The sequence below is a fragment of the Sciurus carolinensis genome, chromosome 17, assembly GCF_902686445.1.
Source record: "Sciurus carolinensis chromosome 17, mSciCar1.2, whole genome shotgun sequence".
NCBI classification, from domain to species: Eukaryota; Metazoa; Chordata; class Mammalia; order Rodentia; family Sciuridae; genus Sciurus; species Sciurus carolinensis.
Window position 1 is genome coordinate 58,395,769 of NC_062229.1, and position 27,295 is coordinate 58,423,063.

At 40.1% G+C, this 27,295-nt stretch overlaps 1 protein-coding gene across 1 annotated transcript in view; it reads right to left on the reverse strand.

Annotated features, from left to right (window-relative positions):
• Fhit (fragile histidine triad diadenosine triphosphatase) overlaps positions 1–27,295 on the reverse strand; it is a 1,508,571-nt gene that overhangs the window by 12,705 nt on the left and 1,468,571 nt on the right. The window contains exon 9 of the mRNA XM_047532106.1: positions 12,794–12,898. Within this exon, the coding sequence (XP_047388062.1) occupies positions 12,797–12,898 (102 nt within the window). The 3' untranslated portion in view covers positions 12,794–12,796. The remainder of the gene's footprint in view (positions 1–12,793; positions 12,899–27,295) is intronic.

Sequence of the window (27,295 nt, forward strand, 5' to 3'; positions counted from 1 at the left end):
TATTTATACAAGAATGGAATGTATCTTATTCTAATTAGGATCCCAGTCTTGTGGATGCACATGATGATCAGATTCACTATGGTGTATTCATACACGTACATAGGAAAGTTGCGTCAGATTCTTTCCACTATCTTTTCTATTCCTATCCCACCTCCCTTCCCTTCATTTGCCTTTGTTTACTCCACTGAAATTCTATTCTTCTCCCTGTCCCCCTTATTGTGGTTCAGCTTCCACATATCAGAGAAAACATTTGACCTTTGGTTATGGGGGAATTGGCTTATTTCACTTGGCTTAAGTCTCCAGATCCAGCCATTTACCAGGGAATGTCATAAAGTCATTCTTCTGTTGTATATATATACCACAATGTCATTTCCTATTTACCTGTTGATGGGTTGGTTCTATAGTTGAGATACTGTGAATTGTGCTGCTATAAACACTTTTCTCCTTTCTTCATGGTGTCTGCTTATGGGTTTATTTTTTTGTTTGTTTGTTTTGGTACTGGGTATTGAGCCCAGGGGTACTTTACCACTGAGCTACATCTCTAGTTCTTTCTTATTTTTTATTTTGAGACAGGGTCTTGCTAAGTTGCTTAGGGTCTCACTAAGTTGCCCATGCTAGTCTCAAACTTGTAATTCTTGGGGCTGGGATTGTGGCAGAGCTCTTGCCTAACGTGTGAGGCACTGGGTTTGATTCTCAACACCACATGTAAATAAATTTTAAAACATAAAGGTCCATTGACCATTAAAAAATATTCTAAAAAAACTTGCAATTCTCCTGCCTCAGCTTCCTACATTGCTGGGATTATAGGCATGTACCACTGCACCCAGCTTCATGGTGTTTTTGGATGAATGCAATCTAATTTATGAATCTTTTTTTATCTTAGTAGTGCTTCTTGTGTCCTGGTTTAAGATTCTTTCCTTAAAGCAAGATCATGAAGATACTCAGCTAAATTATCTTCAAGGCTTTATTGTTTAATACTTCATGTTTTCAATTATAATCTACCTGAAGTCAACTTCTGCATATGATATGAGGTAGGGGTTCATTTTATTAGTTTTCCATATGGGTAACCATCTTTCCCAGAAATATTTATTGAAAAGACTTACCTTTCCCCAGAGCTCTGTGGTGTCATTTTTATCTTAAATCAAGTATTCATATATGCCTGGATTTGTTCCTGGGTCTTTTATTTTGTTCCATCAGTCTATTATCCTGTACCAATACCTCTGTAACCTTGTAGAGTAAGCCTATCAATGTTTCTGATCTTGTTCTTTGAAGAACCTCTAGCTACATTTACATAAGCATTTTAGAATCAACTTGTCAGTTTTCACCAAAATCAAACCTATGAAAATTTAAATCTGAATTGCACTAAATTTATAGGTCAATTTGAGGAAAATTGAGTATTTATGAAATCAAGTCATTCATCACTCCATTTAATTTCTCTTTAATGCCTCTTAATAACACTTTATAGTTTTCTGTCTAGAAGATTACATATCTTTAATTGTTCCTAGGCATTTGATTTCTGATGTTACTATAAATGGTGACTTTAAAATTTCTCACTTTTTAATTGTTGTGACTGATCCAGGGAAATTGAAAACTTAGAGACCTTCACACATTCACTGATTAATAATCTAATTGTTTCTTAATAGCTTGTCTTGGCTTTTCTGTATACATTTTCATATTGTCCACAGATGATAATAATAACGGTTTTATTCCTTCCTTTCTAATCCTTTTCTCTCTTATTTATTGTTCCTGCATGGCTGCACTGGCTGGGACCTCGTGCTACCAGTGACTATTCTGATCTCATTTACAACCTCAGATGAACAGTATTAAACATTTCACCCTTAAGTATTAAATTCCTTTCTAGTTTTCCCAGAACTTTTGTATTTATTGTTTGATGCTTCATTGGATCAATAGTTTTATCTGCAATTACTGAGATGATCATTTTCTCCTTCACTTATCTGGGGAAAGACATTATTTGATAGTCCAAAGTGAGAAGTTGTATTGGTCATTGTATATTGTTCTTTTCATAAATTGTGTGTATATGTGCATAAAGTATCTGTCATCTATCTATCTGACATCAGTATTTTAGGACTTTGGCATCTACTTCCACATGTGATCGTTCTACAGATTGTGTATTGTTTGTGTCTTTATTTTGGAACTGGGAACTGAATCCAGGGATGCTGTATTACTGACCTACATCCTCAATACTTCCTGATTTTTATTTTGAGACAGGGTCTTGCTAAGTTGCCTGGGCTATTTTGTTAGGTTCATTTGCAAGGTAACTCACACAACAAATTAGGCAGTGAAAGAGATTTATTTCTCCCCATTTCCCCGTTTTGTCAGAATTTGAGAAAGATTCTTACTTGTTTCTTCGTTGTGTGGTGGAATGCACCAGCAAGCCTACCTGGGCCTGATGATTTATTTGTTGGAAGGTTTTTAATGAAGGTACAATTTCTTTAATTGTTATCAAATTATTCATATTTTCTTCTTCATCGTAGATTAGATAGGTCACTATTTTCTAGAAAGTTTAATACACATTTTTAAATGTATTGCTCTAAAGTTATTCATTATATGCTCTGATTTTTAGTGACTAAAATACCTACACAGAAATTTGCCTTTTTGTTTTTGCATTGATTTTCTGTGATTTCTCTTTTTGAAGACCTATATTTGATTTCATTAATCCTTTCGATTATACTCAGGTTTTCTGTTTTACTACTTATTTATCTTTAGTATCTTGTTTAATTTTGATTTAACTTTTCTATAAAGATGTTTAGTAGATTAACTCTTCATTTTTATTTTCTTTAATAAATGTATTTGTCATAATTAGAAGTTAATTACCAACTCATAATAGCTAAATTATGACATTATGGAATCAACCCAGATGCCCATCAATAGATGGATGGATTTAGAAATTGTGATATGTATATACAATGGAGTTCCTCCACTCAGCTATTAAAAAAGAATGAAATTATGGCATTTGTTGATAAATGGATGGTAATATAGAATATCATGCTTAGTGAAATAAGTCAAGCTGAGAAACTCAAAGGTTGAATGTTTTGTCTCATATGCAGAAGCTAGAGGAAATAAAGGAAAGGGGGAGGGAAGGATAGGATAACATAATCAATCAAATACTAATTAATAGACAGTGAAAGGAAGTCATGTTGAGTAGGGGAGGGAGACTGGAAAAGGGGAGATCATGAACTGAAATCAGTTTCCATTCCTGTATGAGTCTGGTGGGATGAACCCAACTACTATGCATAACTATAAAGCTCTAATTAAAAGAAGGATAAATTTTTTAAAAATTACCCTCAAAACACATCTTTATCCACAACTTTTAGTTTTCTTCATAAGGTTCAAACCAGTTTCTAATTCCTATTTGTTTTCTTTCTCTTTAGATTTCCTTTTATATGAATCTATTGGTAATGAATTATCTCAGCGTTGTTAGCTTTCCAGTACTATAACAAATACCTGAGATAATGAACTTGTAAGAATAAAAGGTTTGTTTAGCTCACAGTGACAGTTCAAGATAAATTGCCCTGGTGCTTCAGGGCTTGTGGTGGTGCCGCACAACAGGGAGCAGGTGGGGAAGCAAGGCCAGTTTCCTAATGGCAGGGAAATGAAAGAGGAAGAGGAAGAGGTCAGAGTCCCACAATCTCTTGCAGGGGCACACACTGAGTGACCTAAAACTAGGTCCCCAATCTCAATCATGCCAAGGTGGGGACTAAGCCTTTAAAGCCTGGGCTTTCAAAAAGAGGACATTCCACACCCAAAGTATAGCATTCATGGAAAATCTGTTAGCTGCTCATGGATATCTGGTGTGGTAGTTATTTTCTTTTGGCTCTTCGGAGATATCATTCCGTGGTCTTCTGATTTTCACTATTTTTGTTGTTACTTTTAGTCTATTACTCTATTGAAAGTAAGTGCTTTTCTTCACTCCACTCTAAAATCAAATATTTATCTCTTTGCCTTTGAGGTTCTCCAGTTTTATCATGATCTGTGTGAGTGAGGATTCTCCATTCCCTGTTCTGGTGTTGGCGTGCTCTTGAATTTCTGGATTAGCAGCTTTGGCCAGTTTTGAAAAAAAATCTCAGGCATTATTTCTTTAAATATAACTTCCACTGAAACTGTTTTTTCTCTCCCAATGGAATTGTGAATAAATATCTATTAGACTTTCTTACTATACGTTGTCTTCTATTCTCTTTTTCGCCACTCTCCTTTTGTTCTTCATGGTTCCTTCATGTTCATCTTTGAGTTGACATTTTTGGCTACTAAATTCATTCACTGGGTTAATGTATTTTTATTTTATTTTTTGGTACTGGAAATTGAACCCAGGGACACTTAACACTGAGCCACGTCCCTAACCCTTTATTTAGAGAGAGGGTCTCAACGAGTTGCTTAGAACCTCCTAAGTTGCTGAGGATGGTTTTGAACTTGAGGTCCTCCTGCCTCAGCCTCCCTAGCCACTGGGGTTATAGGAGTGTGCCACAGTGCCTGGCAAGGGTCAAGGTATTTTTAGTTCTAGAATTTCTGTTTGGCTCTTTTTTTAATAATTTGTGCCTTAAAAAAATAGATTCCAGTTTTTTGCTGAAATCTTATGTCTTTTATCCATAAACAAGTTAAACATAGCTATTTTAACATCTGTGTCTGATAATTCCAATTTCTAGACAAAAACCTGTGATTCTGATCATATTTGTAAACAAATGAAATTTATTTCTCATTGTTCTGGGGGCCGGGAAATCCAATAAGAAGTTGCAGTAAGACTGACTCATTTTAAGATTCTTCTTTGGGCTTGTAGGCAGCCAGCATCTTGCTGTCATCACATGACCCTTCCTTGAGTAAGCACACAGACAAATCTGATGTCTTGTCTTATAAGGGCACTGACCCCATCACGGAGGTGCTGTCTTATGATGTGATCTTAACCTGCTCACATCCCAGAGGTCCTGCCTCCTAACACCATCACATGGGGGCTGGGTCTTCAATATATGAATTCTGGGATGGGACACAGCATTCAGGACACAAAAACTTGGTCCCCTGTGTGTGTGTATGTGCCTATGCATTAGCACACACACATACTGGGTATTCCACTTAGAAACGAATTGCAGAAATAATTTAAGGTCTTTAGTTGGTATTATTTTCTTTCATGGAGAATTTTCTTTCTGCCAAGTGTCTAATGGACTAGCAATTAGGGATTCTCTGAAACTTTTTTTTTTTTTACTATCTACATGATATGAAGTGGTACATGATATGAAGTTGGGCAGGAAGTGGTGTGAGAGCTGGTTTACATCTGGCTCACTCTTATTTCAAGGGTGTAACTCTCCTAGATTTTGAAACCCCACCCAGGCGTGGAGGTTTCATGAGGACTCTGTGGTTGGCCAACTTTATCTGCTTCTTTAAGACTCTCAAATGGCCTTGGTGGAAAAGCAGTCCCAAATGTTGGGCTTACCTCTCTGGACTTCCCTTGTGTCTTGGCCCTGTACGTTTTTGCTACCTTGTTACTTCTAACCTTTTTTTAGGTGGTTATTCTTCTGTGAAGTTTTTCTAGTTGAACACAGAGATTTGAGTCAAATTTTTGGACAGTCATACTTTCCCTTTTTGGGAATCTGGAAAAATTCCCCCATTCCAGATTTATACTTTCTCATGACTTCATTATCTTTACAAAACTATAATGTTCATTTTATCAGTCCCTTCTTTTCCAAGCACATTCCAGAAAGTTCTGTGTAAAGCACAAGACAAGCCTTTGCTCTCTAGAGGACACTGTTCCTACCACTAGAAGTTTTCCTCTTGGTTCTAGAAGAGAAGTAACTCCTTGCCCTGTGTTAGGGGTGCAGAATGGTAATGCTGGACCAAAGTGGCCAGGTTAGTACAATGGGGCCTGGGGAAGGAAAGGAGAGGTGGTAGGCATTCATCCCTTGAAAGTGTTGGGTACAAGGAAGTGCAGATTTATTTTTAGATAGGCTTCTGCAGCACTCTTCCCTTTCTGTGGCTCTTGCCCTCTTTAGACAACATGCTTTGAAGGAGAAAAGATGGAAAAGAGGTTATCTGGAAGAAGAAAGGACACATTACATACCTAATTTTACTAATTACCCTACAGTTGTTGACAGTTTAATTCTCAAGATGTTCTTTTCTTAGTCCTTCTGTCTCTTTTCCTCATTTTTTCAGACTTTATTTTAATAAATAAGATACAGTCTCAGTTGCCCACCACTCATAAATTGGAAGTAGGAGAGCATGCTAAACTTTTAGAATCATTGGAGAAGTATTAAAACCAAAAGGTGCATAATTAGAGCTGCTTTTGCTAGTATATCCTGCACTAATAATCCAGGTTGAGTGCATGATCACTTGAGTGACACTCCAGCATGGCAAAATAATGGAGCACTTACTATGTAAGAGATGGCTGAGGGACATCGTAGGCATAGGATCAAGTGAGGTGCATGAACATTAGCTATGGTTAAGTGATGGGGTCAAAGTATTCATGTGAATTTTTATAGTCTTTCTTCATATTAACCTCTCGTGGTCTCCAGAATCCTCTTTCCCTCTTTCCTTTATGGCAGACAAAGGCAAAATAGTTCACTGGAAGGACAGGACTGTACAGAATGGAGTGAAGAAAGCTGAGAAAGGGGGGAAAAAAAGACCTAGAGAGTGAAAAGTTTTAGTTTAGGAGGTTTTTGTTATAAAAGGATGTAGATTAATGTGAGGTAAGGGTGATAATGATAGGCTTTTGCAAGATGCAAGTAAATCCCCAAATTCAAGTTAATTTGGCTATGTAAAGAAAAGAACTCTGTTGATGGATGGACCATGTCATTCTAACATTCATAAGGATTAAAATTACCTTTGGAACACCAATCATTTGTAGTACCAGTGAACTAAACAGTAGAAGAGTTCTCTGGATTCTGTAGCCATCAATGACCTGTGGAAATCTTTTGCTTAAATCCTTAGGTCCATGTTAGAGAAAACTGGATCTCAGCAAAACATTTTAAAAATAGTCCAACTAAACTGAATTTGCATTTTAAACCTTGGGATAGGCTCTCTCATAGAATGTATGTAAAGGGAGGTTGGCTTTTAAAATATAGCTGGAGTTGTGGTAAAATAAATCACTTCATGGGACATTAGAATTGATCATTTCAAAAGTTTCCATGATTCTGTGGTTTATCATTCCCTATTTAAGCCATAGGGACATGGTTTATACTTATCTAAGTCACATAACAGAATCTGTAATTCCTTACTAGTGAAAGAAAGTTCTAGAAATATAATCTTAACAGAATGGGGAAAGGGTCAGCACAATCCAATAGAAACAGGGACCACTGGGTTACGTGGGCCTTTCTCATCAGTGGTTGCTTGTGCTGAGAAGGTTAGTCTATTTTCCTAGCTAGTGGGTAGATTTCAAAGGTACAATTTACAGACCAAAGCATTTCTGCAACCTGTCCTTTCTCATCCATCTTGACTGTCCATGATTACAAGGGTGGTCCAGTGGCTGAAATTATGGTGGTTTAAAAAAAATGCCAGTGTCAAAATTTTCCTTGACAGTACATCTGTAACGACTAATAATGTTGTTTTGGGCTGACTCAGTTGCTTTGAAATTGCACTGCTCTGTTATGAGTAAATGAGAGGCAACCAATTATCTGTAAAATAACCGCACACACAGAGGAGAGTTTGATGAATTACAAATGAACTCTGCTGACACAACAGGGTGTAGAAACCTGTCCTGCTCTGATTTCCCATCAGAGTTGGGTGATGCGTGCACATTTTATGACATAACTCACTCAATTCCAGTTGGAACAAGGAGAGGACTTTCCCCATAGGTACACACACCGCTGCTGCTTTAAAAATTAAATAGGAAACCTACCACCAGTGTGTCGAAGGCAGAAAATCCAAGTGTTACATGCCTGCATAAAGAATTACTGTGCTCCAGAAGATGGCAAGGTTAGGTAAGAAATGTAGATCTAGTGTCATCTAATATGATTTAGAAAGAACCATCACAAAACCCCTCTCCCGGAAATCAGCCCAGTGTGTGGGGAGTCAATACATTAATTCACCTGGGCAGAGAGTAGATGCTGATTCCTGGAAGCACAGGCTTGGCAACCTCCTCAGGGAATCTGTCAGGTGAGCAGGGAGGAGGCAGATACAGCTTCGTTCAGCAACCAGTGGACTGTGGACCTCTCTAGGCATAGCAAAGGCCGTGTCTGTTTTTCACTACTGCCCCAGAAACTGCGATTCAAAGTCATTTTCTGGTAGGCAGGGATCTAGAGAGTGGCTGAAATGCCAAAACCTACTGCCAGGTTATATGGGAAGGCAGAGAGAATTCCCCTAACAGATGATGTTCGTTCCTTGATGGCTTCAAGAGGCCAAGGAGAGAGCTTATAGTTTTGGAATGTTTCTCTTTATGGTCGTAATGGCACTTGAGTCATCCTGAGGATTAATCTGAGTTCATACATAAAGAAGATACAGAACAGGGGTTTTTACTTATCAGAGTAGCTAGGTGTACCCAAAGCAAGCAGACAGCAGCTCTTTGCCTATTGCCGTTCTTTGTCCTATATAGGGATTCTTTGGTGCAGGTATTTGTGATCTTCTCCATAGTCCTTTGGTTTGTAAGGTAGACTATGGGCGAGCAAGTGTTAAAAGCCAAACCTAAGAGCTGCTCAGCCTGGAGACGGAGTGTACCTCTAGGGAGGCAGTGAACTGCGGTGCCCACTTCACACCTGGTGACAAAATGGTGACCCAGTAGTTCTGGGGGGGGGGGTTGACTCTTTGGCATCCCCCATGCACTCTGTATGCCTACTTACAGAAAAGGAAAAAAGAAAAAGCAAAGAAAAAAGGAAGTACTGGCTCAGTGGTTGGAGTAGTCTGGAGTTCTCTTGCTCAGGGTTTCAATTCCAGCCTCCACTACTATTTCTCCAAAGACAGGAATCATATGCCTGTTTAATTTTAGGTTTCCTACAGTAATCTCTGAGTAGGTTTTTCTCTTTTTATCCTTCTGAATAGGTCAAGTGGAGAGTCTTCAGTTGGTGCTGAAATTAAATGCCTCTCTGAGAGTGGCCCACCTCACTTTCTCACAAAGAGAAAATAAAGTTCAGTCCTGGTAACTACCAGCAAATTGGGATTTTAACAGCACTGTTTTTTTTTAATTATATTTTCATGCATAACTTCTAATTAAAAGTAGTTCTTTCATCAAGGTTCAGATATACAGATTAAGATAAATGTACCCAAACTTAAAAAGTGACTCAAATAAATCAAAGTAAATGATGCCCTTGGTAGTCACAAGATAAGAAAAACCATGACAAAATAGAATACATGAAATTTGGGAACCCAAGGTCATATTTCTTGACCATGAGTTCAGATGGCAGAGAACAGAGGGAGGAGGGCAGCCTAGTAGCAATCAGTAGAGTGAAGTCATTTGGGGGAAGCTGGGGCCATTTTGATTCCTGGTATCTGGAGAGAGTGTGAAGAAGGGAGGCAGGTGCTGCAGAGGGTGTTTTTAACAAGGCAAGGAAGGAGAAAGGGGAACCAGAGAGACCAATAGATAAGATGAAGAGCCTAAAAAAAATTTGAGGGGTCCTAGGACAGGGAGAAGGAACTGACTGGAAGAGGGAGCTCTTTGAGGTGGACAGTACAAAGACTAGGAAAATGGTCTTTGGGTTGGACTGCCTGGATTCACCATTTACCTTAGAATAATACTTAACATCACGGAGTCCTGGTTTTCTCATCACTTGCAGCACAGGATTATTCACAGAATCTACATTTGTAAGTTGTAAGAATTGGATTTTGTCATCTACATCGGGGCTGGGCCCCATCCTGTCAGTTGCTATGCCTGCGAAAAATTGTGTGGTCTTACAGAGTGAACACCAAGTTTTTGAACTTGCTCTGCCCAAGACTGACTTGCTCCTGAGGGTACAATCAGGAAAGCTGGGAGAGGGCAAGTTGATCTGAATTTCAGATAAAAAATGGACTTTTTTTTTAACATCTATGTATGTCCAAATATTGATCTATTTAGTAACAAATGTCAGTAGTTCCATGAACCATATAACACTGTATAAAAATTCAGTGTGTAGATGGTGGGGTGTCAAAGAAGCAAGAGGACTAACCCAAGGACAAGTTTCTGTCTCCCTCTGTCTCTAGAGGGTCATATATTCAGTCCCATTGTATTGTAGATCATGGTGATATTCTTCGTAAAATTTAAGGACCCTAAGTTTAGCACCCTGGTCTCCAAGGTGCTAACTATATGCTACTGCATTTCAGTCCCATTCCCATAGTTGGCTGCTCAGGAGGTCATTAGCCTGGTCTGTAAACAACACCCTTAAGGAGAGATACAAGTATCAGTGAATTTAAAAATCCACAGGCAGGCTGGCAATAGTTTGAATGATTTCTTAGGGTGAATATCTTTCTGGCAAGACTCACAAGCAAATGGATTTACCCGAAAGACAGGAGATGTCAGGCCTCAAGGCAAGACAGAAGCAAAATCAGGTTGTAAGTTTAAATCTCCTTAAAGCATCTAGAAAATGCATTCAGATATAGACCCTTACAATTCAGCAAGCCCCAGGAAAAACCTAGAGCTTTCTTGCCTCTTCCTGAAAATACCCATTGCATAGGAAACTCAGAAAACAATTTCAACCTGGAAAGTGAAGCCTGAAGATCTGTGACCCCCATTTGAACAGGGCACTCCAAAATGACATGCTCTCCTGCAGAGGAGGAATTCTGACAGGAGAAGAGAATAGAAAGAGGTTTGTAGTCATGCCCATAGACCAAAGTTCATTTTATTGGTCCTTTATTTTTTTTAAGAAAGAGAAGATGAACAGTGGAAAAGGTTAAAAATAATATATGAAAGACAGCTCCTGCTACACCATGCTCTGTCCCTTCAGGCAACTAAGTGCAGAGCTGATGCACAGATGACATGGAGAATAAAATGAGCTTTCTAGATGCAAGTTTCTGAGCATCCACAATTGCATAGTACGGGGCAGGGGGAGGTGAGGTACTCTGGGGTCTCTAAGTAATTAAAGTACTTTGAGAAGGGGATTGGGGAGAGGAAGGACAAGAAATCCACATAGATGTTAAAGCATCTAACAGAACTTCCATTTCGAAATGAAAACAGAGGTCCCCTCTTACCTGTGGGAGTTATTTTCCAGTACCCCCAAGCAGATGCCTAAAGCCTGAGATAGTAACAAACCCTATATATACTATGCTTTTCCTCTGCATATGTGCCTATGATAGTTTAATGTATAAATCAGCTACATTAAGGGGTTAACAATAACAAATAAAATAAAACAATTATAACAGTACATTATAATAAAAATTATGTGAGCTCTCTCAAAATACCTTATTGTACTGGACTTGTGATGAGACTTAAAGGAAGCACTCTTCCTTCCTTTAGTATCCCTCTAGCGTAACCGCATTTCCAGCATCCTAACTCTTAGGCTTCAGACCATTATTAGACAAAGAGTCACTTTAAAATAAACATTGTGATCCCAGTTTTTCTGGCAACCGAGATAGCTATGATATGACTAACAGGAAGGTAGTGTATACTGTGTGGATAAGTTAGACAGAAATGATTTTTGTCCTGGGGGAGATGAAACAGGAGGGCATACAATGTAAAACTTATGAATTGCTTATTTCTGTAATTTTCCATTTAATATATTTGAACTGCAGTTGAGGGAAGGTAACTAAAACTAGGGAAAGCAAAACCCTGGGTAAGGTACAATGAATTGTTTTCTAGCCAAAATCATGATCCCTAAGTGGTTGGCAAAATTTTATATGATTCAATTCCTACCAGTATTTGTTCATTAATTTTGTTTTAAATTTGTATCTGATCTGCTTCAGCAACTTATAAACACATTTATAAACAGGCCAGATGAAGAGGCATCTAATTCTAACTTAGAAGTACTAATTCTAAAAAGGAAAAAGAACTATTTAAAATAAAGGATCTGAGGTCCATAATCCCTAAAGATGTGTATTAAAATACAGGACAGTCATGGGTAGTACACTCCTATAATCCCAGTGACTCAGGAAGCTTAAAGCAGGAGAATCACAAGTTAGAGGCTGGCTTCAGCAACTATGGGAGACTCTGTCTCAAAATAAAAAGGACTGGGTATGTTGCTCAGTGGTAAAGCAATCCTGAGTTCAATCCCCAGTACCAAAGTAAAATGCAGGACAGCCAGTTAAACTTGAATTTCAGATAAGCAGTGAAGAATTTTTCACTCTAGTACGAATACTGTATGCAATCCTATAGATGAACAAACTTCAGAAGAATGTATAAAATCCATTGTATAAAATTTTTAGTTTAAGCATGTATTCTCAACAGGAGATGGTAGCTTTCTATCACTGTCTTCATCTCTCAACAATTAAACATGATTAATGCAAACTCCTAACAAGCCCTAACTTTTCCCTGTAGCCTGAGCTTCCTAGCAGCCAAAGAAAAACAGGAACATAACCATGAATTTACTAAATAGGGGCAGCAGAAGAAGGCGTGAAAGGAGTACACCAGGGTGTGGCTGAAATGGTAGGAAGGCAGAGAAAGCTGGCTTGGGAGCCTGGCACAGGGACAAAAGATCTGGGACATAAGCCTGAGGGCACTGCCACATCCTTAGAGGGTTTTGACTTCTCACACAGTCAGGTCTGCTTTACCAACCATCTGTTGTGTGGATGTTGGACTGGAGAGGAGAGGCTGGAAGAGGTGGAGGGTGTTGGAGGAGCTAGGAATAAATTCCTCTTCAACTTTTATGTCTTTTGCAGCCACCCCTAAAGATCTTGGTGAAGCTGCTTATCTTTGTCCCCATTCCCAGACGGGAGACCCTTCCTGAGGAGGGTTTACCTGTCATTGAAAGTAGACCCTCAGTGCTGCGGCTTCCGCTGCCATTTCCTCCTCTGATCGCCACGAGCCTGGGGAGTCTTCTTTCTCTTTGTCATGTTTCTGGAGCTATGGAGAGAAAATGGGACTGGCTCATTAATGGGTTCTTGGGATCATAACAGTGGTCTGCTTCCCACTTTGGATATTGCCCTTGCTGCTCTGCCACTGTGACTTATTTTTTAAATGGACATCTTTCTTTCTCTTTCTCTTGCTCCCTACTCTCAGGGGATCAGGGTTACCTTTCTTCCCTGTCCTAGGCAGCGTCATCTGTCCTTGAGTACATACCCACCACAGGAACGAAGTAATCTAGACTTTGGGGATGGCACCAGAAGATCTCAGAAATGACCATCTCTCAAATTTAACAAGTGAATGACAGCTCTAGATAGGAAACACATGGAATGTAGCCTTTGAGTGACCTCTTTAAAAGCCCCCTGTTCCTGCTGATGGGCAGAATCACAGCCTCTGGGACAGGAGTGCCCTGTGTTTCTCCTTTACTAGCAAAGCAATAAAGCTGCTTTTTCCTTTTTCTCAAAGCCACGTCCTCATTATTGGATTGGCATCAGGGACAAAGGACCGAGCTTTTGGCAACAGGATTTCACTGAATAAATATTGGGAGGACTGAGTAGAATTTGCAGATTAGCTGCTGGTAGGTGTGTGTTTCTTAATTACGTTAATTGCCAAAATTTGAAAATAAGGAGGTTGTACACATGAATCCACATTTCCAGCTTCTCTAACAAAATGAGATTAGGTAACATGGTGGCCTTCTGCTGCCTTGCAATTGTCTGCTATGGCTGGGAGTGTTGGTGACAGAGGAGTGGGGTGGCTGGTTGTTGGGGGTCCATTCTGCCAGTCACAGTCCCCCACTCTGGCTTTCTTTGGCGTGGCGGGTATCATTCATTCCTTTCACTTCCCAGAGTCTGAAGCTATGGATGTGCCACCTACCATGCGCACTCCCCCAGGCTGGCCTGTGGTCTACCTACCACATATATAAGCTCTGAGTACTTGTTCTGTGAAACGAAATTGTCCAAGCAAATTTATGATAACAATACGGAGACCCTCAGCACTGTGTAAGAAATGAGCATTTCCATCAAAAGAGGCTTTAAGCTGGCAAACGATAAAAGGAGTTAATGATAAAAGAATTTAAAATTTAACACTTGGTGTTATTCAATTATTTTGAAATCCTCCTCACATACCCATATTTATTTTTGATAAGTCTCATATAGGTCTCATGATTACATATAGAGTGAATAAAACTTCTCTTGGAGGTTTGCAGAACTCTTATTTCTTAGAAGAGCTCAATCCCCACCCCAATCTCCTTTTGCAATTCAATTTCGTTATGTAAATTTGTTGTTCCTCCATGTGGTTCTATACATTCTAAAATGCTGAAGGTGTTAGTTTCTCAAAAGATAGTATTTTGTGTTAAGTCAATGGAGATGAATGACTTAATAGCAGAAATGATGTAAAGAACAGTTACTTTACTGTGCATTATTTCATTTAATCTTTAAAATAACCCAATAGGCAGGGGCGGGGGTTGTGGTTCAGTGGTAGCGCGCTTGCCTAGCACGTGTGAGGCCCTCACCACCACATAAAAATAAAGGTATTATTTTTATAATACTAATACCTACAACTAACAATATGTGTATATTAAAAAAAAAAAAAAAACATTATGCAGTTTTTACTTTTTTACCAAGGAGGAAACTAGACCTGAAGAAGTATATTCGCTTGTGGAAAATCACCCAGGCAGTAATGGTAGGCATGAGGGTTGTTCCAACAACTTTTGCCTTATCTATCCAGGAGGATCTACAAAAAGAATGAATAATTCCACAGATACTGAGGTAGAATAGGTGGAAAGGAGACAAGAGTGGCCAAGATTTAAAGTCTACTTTCATGTAGATTAAAAGTTCAGATTTGTTATTTTAGTTTTGAGGTTCTGGGGTTTGAACCCAAGGTGCTCTACCACTGAGCTACATCCCCAGCCCTTCTTACGTTCTCCCTAAGTTGCTGAGGTCAGCCTAAAATTTGTGATCCTCCTGCCTTAGCCTCCCAAATTGCTGGGATCACTGGCACGCCCCTCCATGCTTGGCTGAAAGTCCAGAATTAAAGTTCACTTTCACACATGTTGATCACAAACATCACTGTTATAGCAATTATCAGACACTCACAAGTCCATAAATGAGTTTCTTCCTGACCTGGACCTAAAATAGGTCTGAGAATGCCTTTGCTCAACAAGTACTTATTTTTGTGGTTTATATTTGTAGGACCTGATGACTTCATCTATATATCCTGCTGTGATCAAACCTTTAATGTTACCCCAATACAGGGCTTTTTATATTCACAAAGCAGAATGACAAAACCCTGGATAGAAAATATTAGAGGTCTTTCAGCAAAAACAAAAAAGAAAGGAAAATGACCCCTAGTAGCAAATGGCCAGGATGCTCAGTCGCCAACACAAAGGAGAACCAAGGACACCCATCTTGTCTGTGCTATAAATCTTATGAGTGTAAACACACCTATCTAACGCAGCTAGTATGTTCCTGCCCGGCACCTGCACTCTACTCTCTCAAGAGTGTGTATTTCTGTCTTTTTCTGAAATCAATCTGTGACTCACTCTGACCCATCATTAAATTCCTGACCACATCAAGAACACTCACAGCCTGAATGGAGGTCCACCTCCCTTTTGGGGGATCTCCTGAGGACTTCTGTTCTGATGACAATACTGTCCCACTCCTCCACATGTATCCACACCAAAATCAGATCCTTTGCACATAATCTTGTCAACTCAGCAAAAAAGATTATCAACTAAAATAATAGAGTTGGTATCTCAGGCCCGAAACACTCTAAAACTAACCCAGAGACCCCACCCTGGGAGCTCCTGGCAGATGGAGAAGTTTCTCCATTTATTTCAGGGCAAACTTTGATACAGAAGGCAAAACAGTGAGAGAAAGACAGCCTGGCTCTCCAACTGAGCTCCATTTCCACACTAAGTCAGAGCCTAAATGAGGTTCATTAGCATATAACTGGGCCACAAATATGTTTATGAGGGTCATGGATCTTCCTTTCAGAATTTGGCTGCCAGCACACTGGTTTTACATTTTTGCCACATAGATTTAATTCTCCTTAGTGGAAGAAAACCACATTAAGAAGTCATTTCCTTCCTCGCAGAGGCAGCGATGACGCAGTTGCTACAGGCTAGTCAAGCGGGATTGCTATTCCACTCAGGAGCTAATTTTCATTTCGATACTACCTTTAGGTCTGTTATAAATCCATCTTGTAACAATTCAATGGAATGACAGAGAACAAATGCAAAGCCTGGAAAATATGGTCTTCCCACTTGTGGTACGGACACGGGAAGACACAGAAATCCAGCATTAAGGGGCTTCAGCAAGTCCAATCAGACCAGATGAATCCAAATAATTTAGAGCCTGCGACCGCTAATGCCTTCCTGGTTATGGGGCAACCGTCTGTTGTCATCATATGCCTTACAGATGGCAACGTCGTGCCCACCCTTGGAAGCTGTTTATGGAAACTAGGAAATAAAACAAAAACTAATCATATTGGAAACCTCTGTTTTACATGGTTTTTAAAACTTAGGTGATTTCCCTCCTAAAGGCCCCAGGTGGAAGTATGTGGTTTTGTTTAGAACAGCCCAACCCCAGATGTCCACTGGAATCAACTAGGAAACTTGAAAATGTAAAACTCACCCCAGGGATTCTGATTTAATGGGCTTAGGGATTAAAAAAACATAAAGTTCTCCAGCAATTCCAAGGTACACTCACCGTTCAGAAGCACTGCAGAGGGGGATGTAGGTATCTGTGTAGCTAGAATCCACACGTGTGCAGAAATAGAATTGTCTCCTGTGTCCATGGGGGATTGGTTCCAGGACCTTCCCCTAGGATACCAATATCTTCAGTTGCTCAAGTCCCTTATATAAAATGGCAGAGTGTTTGCATATAGCCTAGGTCCATCCTCCAGGATACATCAAATCATCTTTAGATAAGTTATGATACTTAAAAATGTTATATTGCGTTTGTTGTTTAAGGACTAAAGACAAGAAAAATGTCTGTACGTGGTCAGTACAGATGCATTTTTTTTTTAATCTGCATGTTTACTATCCATGTTTACTATCCCCAGAGATGGGGAACCATGGATATGAAGAACTCACGGTAATGCATTTGTCCTTGTCTATTGCTGAACCGTATATTTGAACCGTATCAGATCCGTCATTCACAAACCAAGTTGCAGAACTGCTATTTCTTCTGTTTACTTTAGGTCAAAGGAGGGCTGGGCTAGAGGCTTTTGATGCTGAATGTGTTGACCAGGAACCAGGCGCAGTGGAGCGTGCCTGTAATCCCAGAGACTTGGGAGGCTAAAGCAGGAGAATGGCAAGTTCAAAGCTAGTCTCAGCAACTTAGCAAGGAAACTCAGTGAGATCCTGTCTCTAACTAAAATATAAAAAAGGGCTGGGGATATGCTCAGTGGTTGAGCGTTCCCGGGTTCAATCCCTGTACCAAAACAAACAAGATGAAAAAGATGCTGCCAGGTCAGGAGCCTCTGAATGAGTCTGTAGTCTCAGGAAAGGGGAACCTGGGGAAGGCCCTAGTGGGCAAGACTTGTGTCCTAGACAATCCCCTCTGGTGACTAGGAAATTAAACCTTAGGATAAAGTTCCACTTCCTGTAAGCAAACTTAGAACCTGAAGCTACAACCCATTGCCTAACAGAGAAACCTTAAGTATCTTAAACTGTAGCTTATGCAAAAGGCACTGTTTGCCTTGGGTGAGATTTCACCAAGCATTTCACTTCAGATGAACCTTTGGGATTACTTTAGATTGACAGAAGGAAACGGTAGAGATCAGTTATTAATATAACAGTTAATCTGTACCTGCAGTGCCAGGGGGCACCCACCTGGAGAGGACAGACAGCAGGTGGTTGATTTTTAGTGACATGGGATTATCAAATGGGAAGGGTTCTGGGCAGGCCTCACCTGCTTAGAAAGGCTTTTGAGAGTCACCTTGATCTCACAAAGGCACTGATAAAAGAGTGAGGCGGGGAGGGACTCATCTAAGGATTAGCCAACTTCTTGGGTCTCCCCTTGAAAGATGAGAAGAGCAAGTTCCTTAACCTACTTGTGCCTCAGTTTCCCTCTCTGTCAAATGGAAGCAGTAAGAGTTGTAAGCAGTGATGTTCCCGATACATAAAGTGGTACTAAGTGTCTGCTGGTGCCTCTGGATCCTACCATCATTATTATTATTTTTAGGCTAGATACACTGTCTCCACAACAGTGACCACTGACCACCTCACAGAACTCATTTTTAGGAGTACTTTCATGGTTCTACAGAGATCTATATCTTTTGGACCTGAATAGCCTCTGTAAGAATGAAACGTGAAAATTAAGATATGTACCAATTAATTCTAATAAACCATTCAGTCTGAGAAGGACATTTAGCTAAAATGACTCATGATGATCCCGAGCCCCCAGGGTTGTCCTGAGAAGTGAAGAAGGTGTTAATGGAAGCTTCTCTGAGGTGAAAGTTAAGGTCCTACAGTAAAAATATGTGGTGGAGATCAAAGGCAATCAAAATTACCCTGGGAGCATGGTTGCCAACTTTAGCAAACAAGAATACAAGACACTCAGTTCTTCTTATGAGTGTATGTCTCTGTCTCATACATTACTGGGGACATACTTACTAAAAAAAGTTTTGGTGTTTATCTGAAGTTCAAATTTAACTGGGCTTCCTAGATTTTATTGGATAACCAGAACTAGAAAACCCCTTAGAAAGCAGTTGCAGAAAGTACTTGGGTTGCCTTTGGTAAAAAAAATTTTTTCCCCAGTATTGACTGTTAGGTGGGTTTGGAAACAACACAAGGAGACTGTCCAAAGAGATCAAGTTCAATACTAACATTTTGTGTCCTCTAGGACTTATTGTTATTACTACTGTATGGAATGCAGCACAGATCACTAGGATTATTTTAATTCCCTAGTATGCCAATTCTAAGATGCATACTTTTTCATGTTTTAACATCTCTGAAACGAAAACACGTCCTATAACCAATACTGTGTCATAATTTGATTGGCATTGTTTTTCTTTCTTAGTAGTACATAAAATAACAGCACTCCTTTCAACTGACAGTGTCTAGGATTCAATGCACTAGATTTCTACATCTCTCCTCCCTGCATTAAGTCACAGAAGTTAAATGACTCAGCTCACTGGGAAAATGCTCAGTACTAAGGGACATACTATGTAATATACACTGCTTTCCTTCTGATGCAACAAGAGTTGAAACTGTTCTCATAGATGGTTTGTTCTTTGAAGGAAAGGACACGCTGAAGTGACCAAGTTTGCAAAAACTTGGTCTTATTCACATTCAACAGACTGAAGTCTTGTGATGGCACCTCCAAGTGAATGCTACTATACAGTTCTGAAAAGAGATTTCTTTTAAAAATGCATCTGCAGTCATCCTGCTTTATCTGTTTGAACTGATTTTTTGGAGAAGGTGGTGTTAACAGGATTTCTGATTGAAGTACTGATGTGTGTCGATTAGACTGTGTTTCCTCCTGTGCACGGAGTGTGTTAGCACACCATGTACGGGGTCATGATTAATTCCCTGATGTAATGCACAAGCTGCCTTGGCTATCGATGTTTTTATAGCTCTGAAATGGAATACAGTAGGAGGAATGATTCACAATAATTTAAATGCTTTTCAGAATTTGGAACTAACCTGTAGTAAATGTCAAAATGCCTTCAAAAGGGGGTAAGCCAATTTAATGATCTTCTTAAAAAAGCAAATGGCTTAATATAAACTTGGGTGTTGTTATAAAATACTTTATTATTATTATCAGTTTTATAAAACAATATATAGAACAGAGAGCTTATAGGTTGACCATTCTGTTTACATAGTTGAGATAAATAAATTCTGGAAAATAATTTCATTGAATAGGGAAGTAAATACTTAATTTTTCAAGATCAGATTTGCTGTTACTACTTTGAATTCAACTAAACAACATTTATGGAGCACATGATATATTCCAGGTTCTGTGCTAGGTCTTAAAGGAGAGGTTTTGATTAAGAAGTCAAAAATCTTTGTCTTCTGGGGTTTTACCACTTGATAAGGCAGGCAGATTCATACGTACATAATTTAATGAATCAGACTGGCATACAGTGCTAGACTGGAAATTCCATCAAGGTGTTCCTGGAATATCTGGGAGAGAGGGGAAATGATTCTCGCTGGAATGAGGGTCTGGGGTTGACATAAAAGTCACAGATGTGGACTGGGCTTAAAGATGGTGGTGGGATATTGAGAAATGGCCTGTTAAGTAGCAGGAACAGCTGGGGCAAACACACCCTGGGTCAGATCTGCAACGATGCCCAGGGCTGGCTTCTCCCAACTAACCACAGCACTTTTTCCTGGTACATGCTGACATGGTGTTCTCTGCAGCTACTCACCATGGGTCAGGGTTGTCAACAGAGCAGAACTTTAGTTGCCGTTTTGAGAGAACTGATCATGGTCTCCAACACTATCCACGTAAAACTGCAACTGGCTCTGAATCCTGAGAGAAAGTTATTCCCTTTAAATTATCCCTCAAGCCTTCTGAAGGATCAAGAAGAAAGTCTCAGTGGGTGCTAAGTGGGTCCTTAATGTGGCACCAACATGACTTCTAACAGGAAGACATTACTAGATCAAGATAAGTTCATATTATTTAGATCACATTTGTTAAATTTATGGCAAGTCATCTCAGGTCTCCTTTAAGGAAATTCAAGTTAAACAGAAGAGTCAGTTTGAAAACTACATTAAATAAAACAATGTGGGAAATGCCCTGGAGGTAGGAGAAGGTAACCAGAAATATAGGGTTGAAGCATGGACATTTTAGCACTCAAGGGTGGCGACTTCTATTGAACTGGACAGTAGAAAGCCTCAGAATTTCTTTTTCTAACCTATGCAGGGAAATCAAAATAATTTCATATGGTAAGAGCTCTGAGGAAAAAGAGTGTAATGATTTGCAGAGATGGTAGAGCTTCGGGTAGAGCAGGTTTTAATGGAAAGCCTTTTTGCTAAGAAGACACTGGAAGTGTCGAGAAGGAGAAGGAGTCCATTAAAGCGGGGAGGGAGAGTATTCCCAGCAGAGGGGAACAGAAAGCAGAGCACTTCAAGGACATGGGAAACTTGGTGGTTAAGTAACCAGCTGGAAGAATGAGGTGGGATGGCAGATCCCCTGTAGCATGTGGGTATGACTAAGGAGCCTGGGGGTTTGAGTTCTGGTACCATGAGAAGATACTGAAGAGTTAAAAGCAGGAGAGTAAAAGGATTGGAGTCATTTCATAAAGAAGGTCATGGCTGGAGAAGAAATTAAAGGGGGAGCTGCTACTGCAACCATGGGACAAGAAGATGCCCCGTATACTAGCATGGTGGCTGGTGAGTGAGAAGGGCCTGCTTCTTCCCAGTGGATGGCCTTTCTCCTGAAGGTTTTTCCTGGCTGCTTGCATCTCTTCAGTCATACACATACTCCCCAGAGTCTCCGAGAAGTTTTTCAGGATCATTCTAACTGGCTCTGAGTTGTAGTTTATGATTTTCAATGCTTTTTCACACACACCCCCTTTCACTTCCTTTGAGCATATGTCCTGCCAGACACTGAGCATTCTATTTCTATGTGCTAGACTGCTGTCCATATAAACACCTACTTTAGACAATTTTTGTTTTGGTTTGCTTTTTTGTACCAGGGATTGAACCCAGCGACTCTTAACCACTGAGCCACATCCCCAGCCCCTTTCTCTCTTTTATTTAGAGACAGGGTCTCCCTGAGTTGCTTAGGGTCTCACTAAGTTGCTGAGGCTAGGTTTGAACTCCTGATCCTCCTGCCTCAGCCTCCCCAGCTGCTGGGATTACAGGTGTGCGCCACCATGCCCAGTTTGGACTTCTTTAAACAAATCACACCTTGCTTTAAATCTGAGCCAGCAAATGGTCTTGCTACCAACCTTCAGCGGTCACTTCTCCTTCCCTAGAACTCTTGGTTTATTCAAATATCTTACATTAAAAAATGTGTTCACTTCCTTCCTTATTATATTTCATGTGGGAGATGGTGTGAGCTGGAGCCTTTGACCAAACACTGGGGCCTTTAGGTGCAAATAAGTTACCTCTGGGTCTCTCCACTGTGAAGGTTCCAGTGCCCAGTTATTTGCACATTTATAGGGAGAAATTCAGGTAATCAACAGAGCATTCATCATGTGATTAGTTGCCAAAGCTTTGACTTAAGCATAACTTGCTGGAATAAAAGCAAGATTTTTAGTGCTGCCTGTGGGGCCAAAATGCTGAAATAAGCTTTTATATTAATTAGTAGCATCCTACTTTCAGGGAGTATAGAGTGTTGATGTTTAAGAATTTGTAACCCCCCAAAGTATTTATCAACGAGAAAATCACAGCACTGGAAAATAAATATGCCAAACCACAGTACTATAACAGACCCCAATTGCTTCTCCAATTAAACATTAAAGTATCACATTGTCAAGCTGATCACAAAGCAGCAAATGAGACTCTGCCAGCCTCACAATTTGGACCAGAAATTACTGAACTGCGAATGATCTGAGAGCATCCCACGCCCCCTAGAAAACCTGTACAAACCAGAATGGGCATTTCCAGTTTGCTAGAGTACACACCTGCCATCAAAAAAATCGCTTTAATTGATTGAACATGGAAGTTCATAGTTTTCTATGGCAAGCTTGTTAGAAGCAGCTCAGCAAAGAGCAACTACAGCTCCTGGTTCTGAGCAGAGTTGATTTCAATTAAAATATCAAAGGAGTCACTTCCTCTCAGGAAAGCAATCAGTGAGACTATCTCAGAATGCATATCTCAGAAAAATAAAGCCAGACAGAGCCTCCTGGACCTGCCACATTACTTCCTGGCTAGCTACCAATCAGAACGTTCTTATAACAAGACAACAGTTGAGGAACCAGGTTCCAGACCTGGGCCGTGAAGGTTCATATGGAATCCACTGCATCTGAGAATCATCAGCATGACTGGCTGAAATATAGATTTATTCTCAGGATGCCCATTGCTAACATATTCTGCTTACCCTACTACAATGAGCCTCATGTTTGTAAGGGATGTAACAGATCTCACCTAGCAACTGGGTTTGGCATTTCCGATGAAATTTCCATTATAGCAATAGCCAGACTACCAGGGTTTGGTAGGGAAATTGACTGTACTCATTCAGAAGATTTTTGCTTTTCGAATAATAATAAGCCCTCAACAATCTCTAATTTGGGAAAAAGTCTTTCTGTCTAGCTCCCACGTTTATGGTAGAAATGACTAAACTCCAGTAACATTCATCTTTGTGTCCTCGTGGCTTGCCAGGTCTGACCCCAGTGAATTTTCCAGAAGCATTTGTTGACTGTGTTGCAAAATTGCATTTTCCTCCATGAGCCTTGCTCTTCAAGTTGCCCATTTCCCAGGAACTCCAATCATTCAACCAATATCACATGGCTAATTTGGAGCAGCATTTGTTTCTATTAAACACAGTTTGCCATCTTCCTGTGCACCTCTGGATCCTCTCTCTACATGCTTGGGAACTTTGGGTGAACATTTTTTAAAATATAGGTGGTCAAATAGCCTAGAAAAGTAAAGTTGCAATTGGGGATTGACCCCCCACGCTGTGCTCAAGATCCAGCTGGGGCATCTTATTTGAAGGGAAAATTGCATCTTAGGGCAGGTCTAAGTAAATAATTGCTGATCACCAACACTCCACTGCAGGCTCCACCATATCTGGGCCCTACTGGTTTGTTCAGTGGGGGGCAAATTGGTGAAGCCACAGAGACTAGAGAATTCTACCATTTTGATATCCTCAGGCCTTCTATTTCTAAAAACACACTCACTGGGAAATGAAATGAAACTCCTTGTGAAAGTGAGGTTTGTGATGGAGCAAACTTTAGAGAAGGAAGCATTTATTCAAAAAGCAATTTCCTTGGCCAGTCATGTTCAGTAGGCCTTTTTCCCCTGTGTTTCAGATATTGGTGTTTGAGCAAGAGTGTTCTCCTTTAATCCCAGAGTGATGTCAACCTGCGGTACTCAGAACAAGGAATGGGGAAAGGCATAGGGCCAATTTCTGCTTTCCTTTGAATCTCCTGAACATTTCGTTTCAAATTTGCTGCTGCTACACATGGCTTCTTTTGTCAAAGGCACCTTACAGAGCCTGTGCAAGCACACTCCAGACAAGATAACTCTCCCCTATGAGGGTGGAATGTTTACACTTCAGGAAGGTAAGCAAACATACATCCAAGCAAGGGAGACCCGCACATGACATAAAACTCATAATACACAAAAACAGACACAACTTTAGAATCCTTCTTAACACAATAGTCTAGGCAGCAGCAAGTAGATTCTCAAAATGAGACCCACTTGGAAAAGTTGACCCTAGCTGGAAGCTTTGCACAGTCCAGGTCCCCAAGCATTTGAAGCTTGTCTGTCTATAGAAGTCCTTCCATTATTCAGTATTTATTAATATGCCTACCACATTGTATTCCACAGTGCAGTGGCAACAGGCTGGACAACATTTAGTGCCCTTGAGAGATGTACATTGTGGAGAAGGCAGGCAATTTCCAAGTATAGTTTTCCCTCCATATGCAAGGAGAATTGTTTCCAGAACACCATCCACCAACACAGAATACCAAAATGTACAGATGCCCAAGATTCTTATGTAAGATGGCATAGTATTTGCATATAACCTATGCACATTCTCCTGTATACTTGAAATCATCTCTAAATCTTTATAATACCTAATACAACTAAGTACTATGGAACTAGTTGTTATACTGTATTGTCCAGGGAACAATGACAAGAAGGAGTAGTTTGTATTTTCCTCAAATTGAATCCATAGATATGGAACCCAGGGATACCAGAGGGAATGATATTAGACAGGACGGTCTGGGAAGATTGCTCTGAGGCAGTGACCATGAAGCTCAGAGGGAACAGCACATGCAAACACCTGAAGAGGGACAGAAGCATTGTATGTTCTACGCACAGGTTGATGTTGAGTGACTGAGGCCAAGTAGGGATGTTCCCAGAGAGAGGGTGGAAGACGAGGTAGAGAAATGAGCAAACCTCTCCACTTCAGCAAAAGAGGCTTAAGTGCTAGGAGAGAAGAGGGATGAATGATTTGTTCAGTCACATCACTCTCATTAAGCACTTCCTTCACGCTCAGTTCAGAAGAGGAGTCATCAGGTGAGGATGTTGTAGGCCCAACCCAGTGAACTGAAGGTAGAGAAGTCCACCTAGAACAGCTGGACTCAGCATCACCTATAAACATGGACTGTGTGACTGGGTGCTTGCTTTCTTTTTTGGTCTGGGTACCAGGCATTGAACTCAGGGGCACTCGGCCACTGAGTCACATCCCCAGCCCTATTTTATATTTTATTTAGAGACAGGGAGTCACCGAGTTGCTTAGCTCCTCACTTTTGCTGAGGCTGGCTTTGAACTCACAATGCTCCTGCCTCAGCCTCTGGAGCTGCTTGGATTACTGGATATTTTCTTACTGGACCTCTCACTCTCTCTCACATCAGGCCCTACTAATAGAAAACTACAGAAATGTGGGTGGCCTGCAAACTATTTGTACAAGTGGTGGCCAACTGCAGAGTGGGAAGATGGAACTGACCTGGCCAACTTCTTCCTGCATGTTCTCCATATGTCGGGCAGAGCTAAAAAAGTTCTGCCGGCATGGTGGGACCAGGTGCCTGGCACCAGGACACGTGTTGGCAGATGAAAAATGACTAAATGGAAATCTATATTCCAAGGGTACTCACCACGCTGCTGGACTGCTCATGATTCCTTCTTCCTATGAGAACATCGTTCTGCCTCTGGTTACAAAACTGCACCCTCTGTAGCTACTCCTCAGCTACTGGAAGTGGCGTAGCCTCTGCTGCCTACAAATTGGTTCATTTCTCATGGAGCTATTCCAGTGCCCTTCAAAGAACCTGGCCCGTGTGAGTGAGTTGCACAAACAAATTAGGAGTCAACCTTTCCCAAACGCCTCTCCCTATCCGTTTAAAAACCTTCTTTAATGAAGACATAAAGCTTCGAATGCAGCTGAAACACAGCTTACCATCCATGACAACAGACCTTTGTCACAGAGGATTTCAAATGCTTTTTTTTTTTTTCTCCTACCAGAATACTTGGAAGAGACTGTGTTTTCCTTGTTATGGGTTCAACTGTTCATTTTTATATAACCTGTAATTGTTCATAATCCAGAAATCAGCATAGGAACAGAGAGGTAAAGAAACTACACACATACACAAAAACATTTTTCCGACTGTGAAAAATTAAAATGCAATGCCAGAGTTGTGATTTATTTTGAAGTATCAGGGTAGGAAAGAGATACCCTCACCTTTCTCAGTTTCCTACTGTGCATCTCACCTCCCAATATATTTATTATAGAGATACTCAAAGACACTGGAAAAATAGCTGAGTCTGGCAGATATAGATAGATATAGCTTCATTTTTAAAAAAAAAGATGAGGATCTTCGCTATTACTATTAAAATTGAAAAGATTGTTGCGAGGTACAACTTCATGAATGAAAAACATAAAAATCTTTTAAGAGTCCTAATCATTTAATTAATCTTGCCTTAGTTCTGCTCAGAGGCTTAAAGGAGCTTGGCTGACTGGTTTTTAAAGGAAAAACAAAATAGAAATGCTTTGAAATAACTTTTCAAAAATTTCAGGCTTATATTTAAGGGTCCAGAAACAAGTATTTGAAAAATGCTCATTCCTAGAATCGGAGTCTCACACAGATCTTAAATCTCCTCAGTCCAAATGACCACGTGACATTTGTATCCTGTCCGCCATATTGCTTCCAATAGTATGCATGCCATATCTTCAATGTTCCAGGGATTAGGATTTTATACTCCCTTACATAGTCTAAGCTTTCATTGCCAAGTTGTGCTAGGAGACCTTATTTCTTTGATTGGAATAATCTTCCCCCAACTTCTACCTATAAGTCCTAGCTCCAACTCTTAGTGTCACAAAGCCCAAGAGTGAGTTAATGTAAAAATATCACTTTCAGCTGGTGGTAAATTTGAGCTCCATCTATGTCTAACAGTATTGTAGGCTAGAGAGGACAGCGGCCCCCAGGATTGCTCTGGCATTGCTAGTAAGAGTATATAATTGGAGCAACTTCTTTGAAAAATGGTTTGCCATTACCTCCTAAAGTTGATATTTATGATATCCCATGAGATCCATCAATAGTACTCCCAGGTGTGTACTTTAGAGAAGTTCTTTCACATGTATAATAAGATATATAGGAAAATGTTCAATTCAGTTCTCATACAATGGTGAGAACCTAGAAATCACCACCACCCTAGCAAAGTAGATGAATAACTGAGGCATATTCACACAATGGAATGTTACATAGCAAGTAAAACAAATATTTGATAGTGACACATAGCCCACGATATTGCTATTTAACAAAGCATCTTTAAGGAGAAAA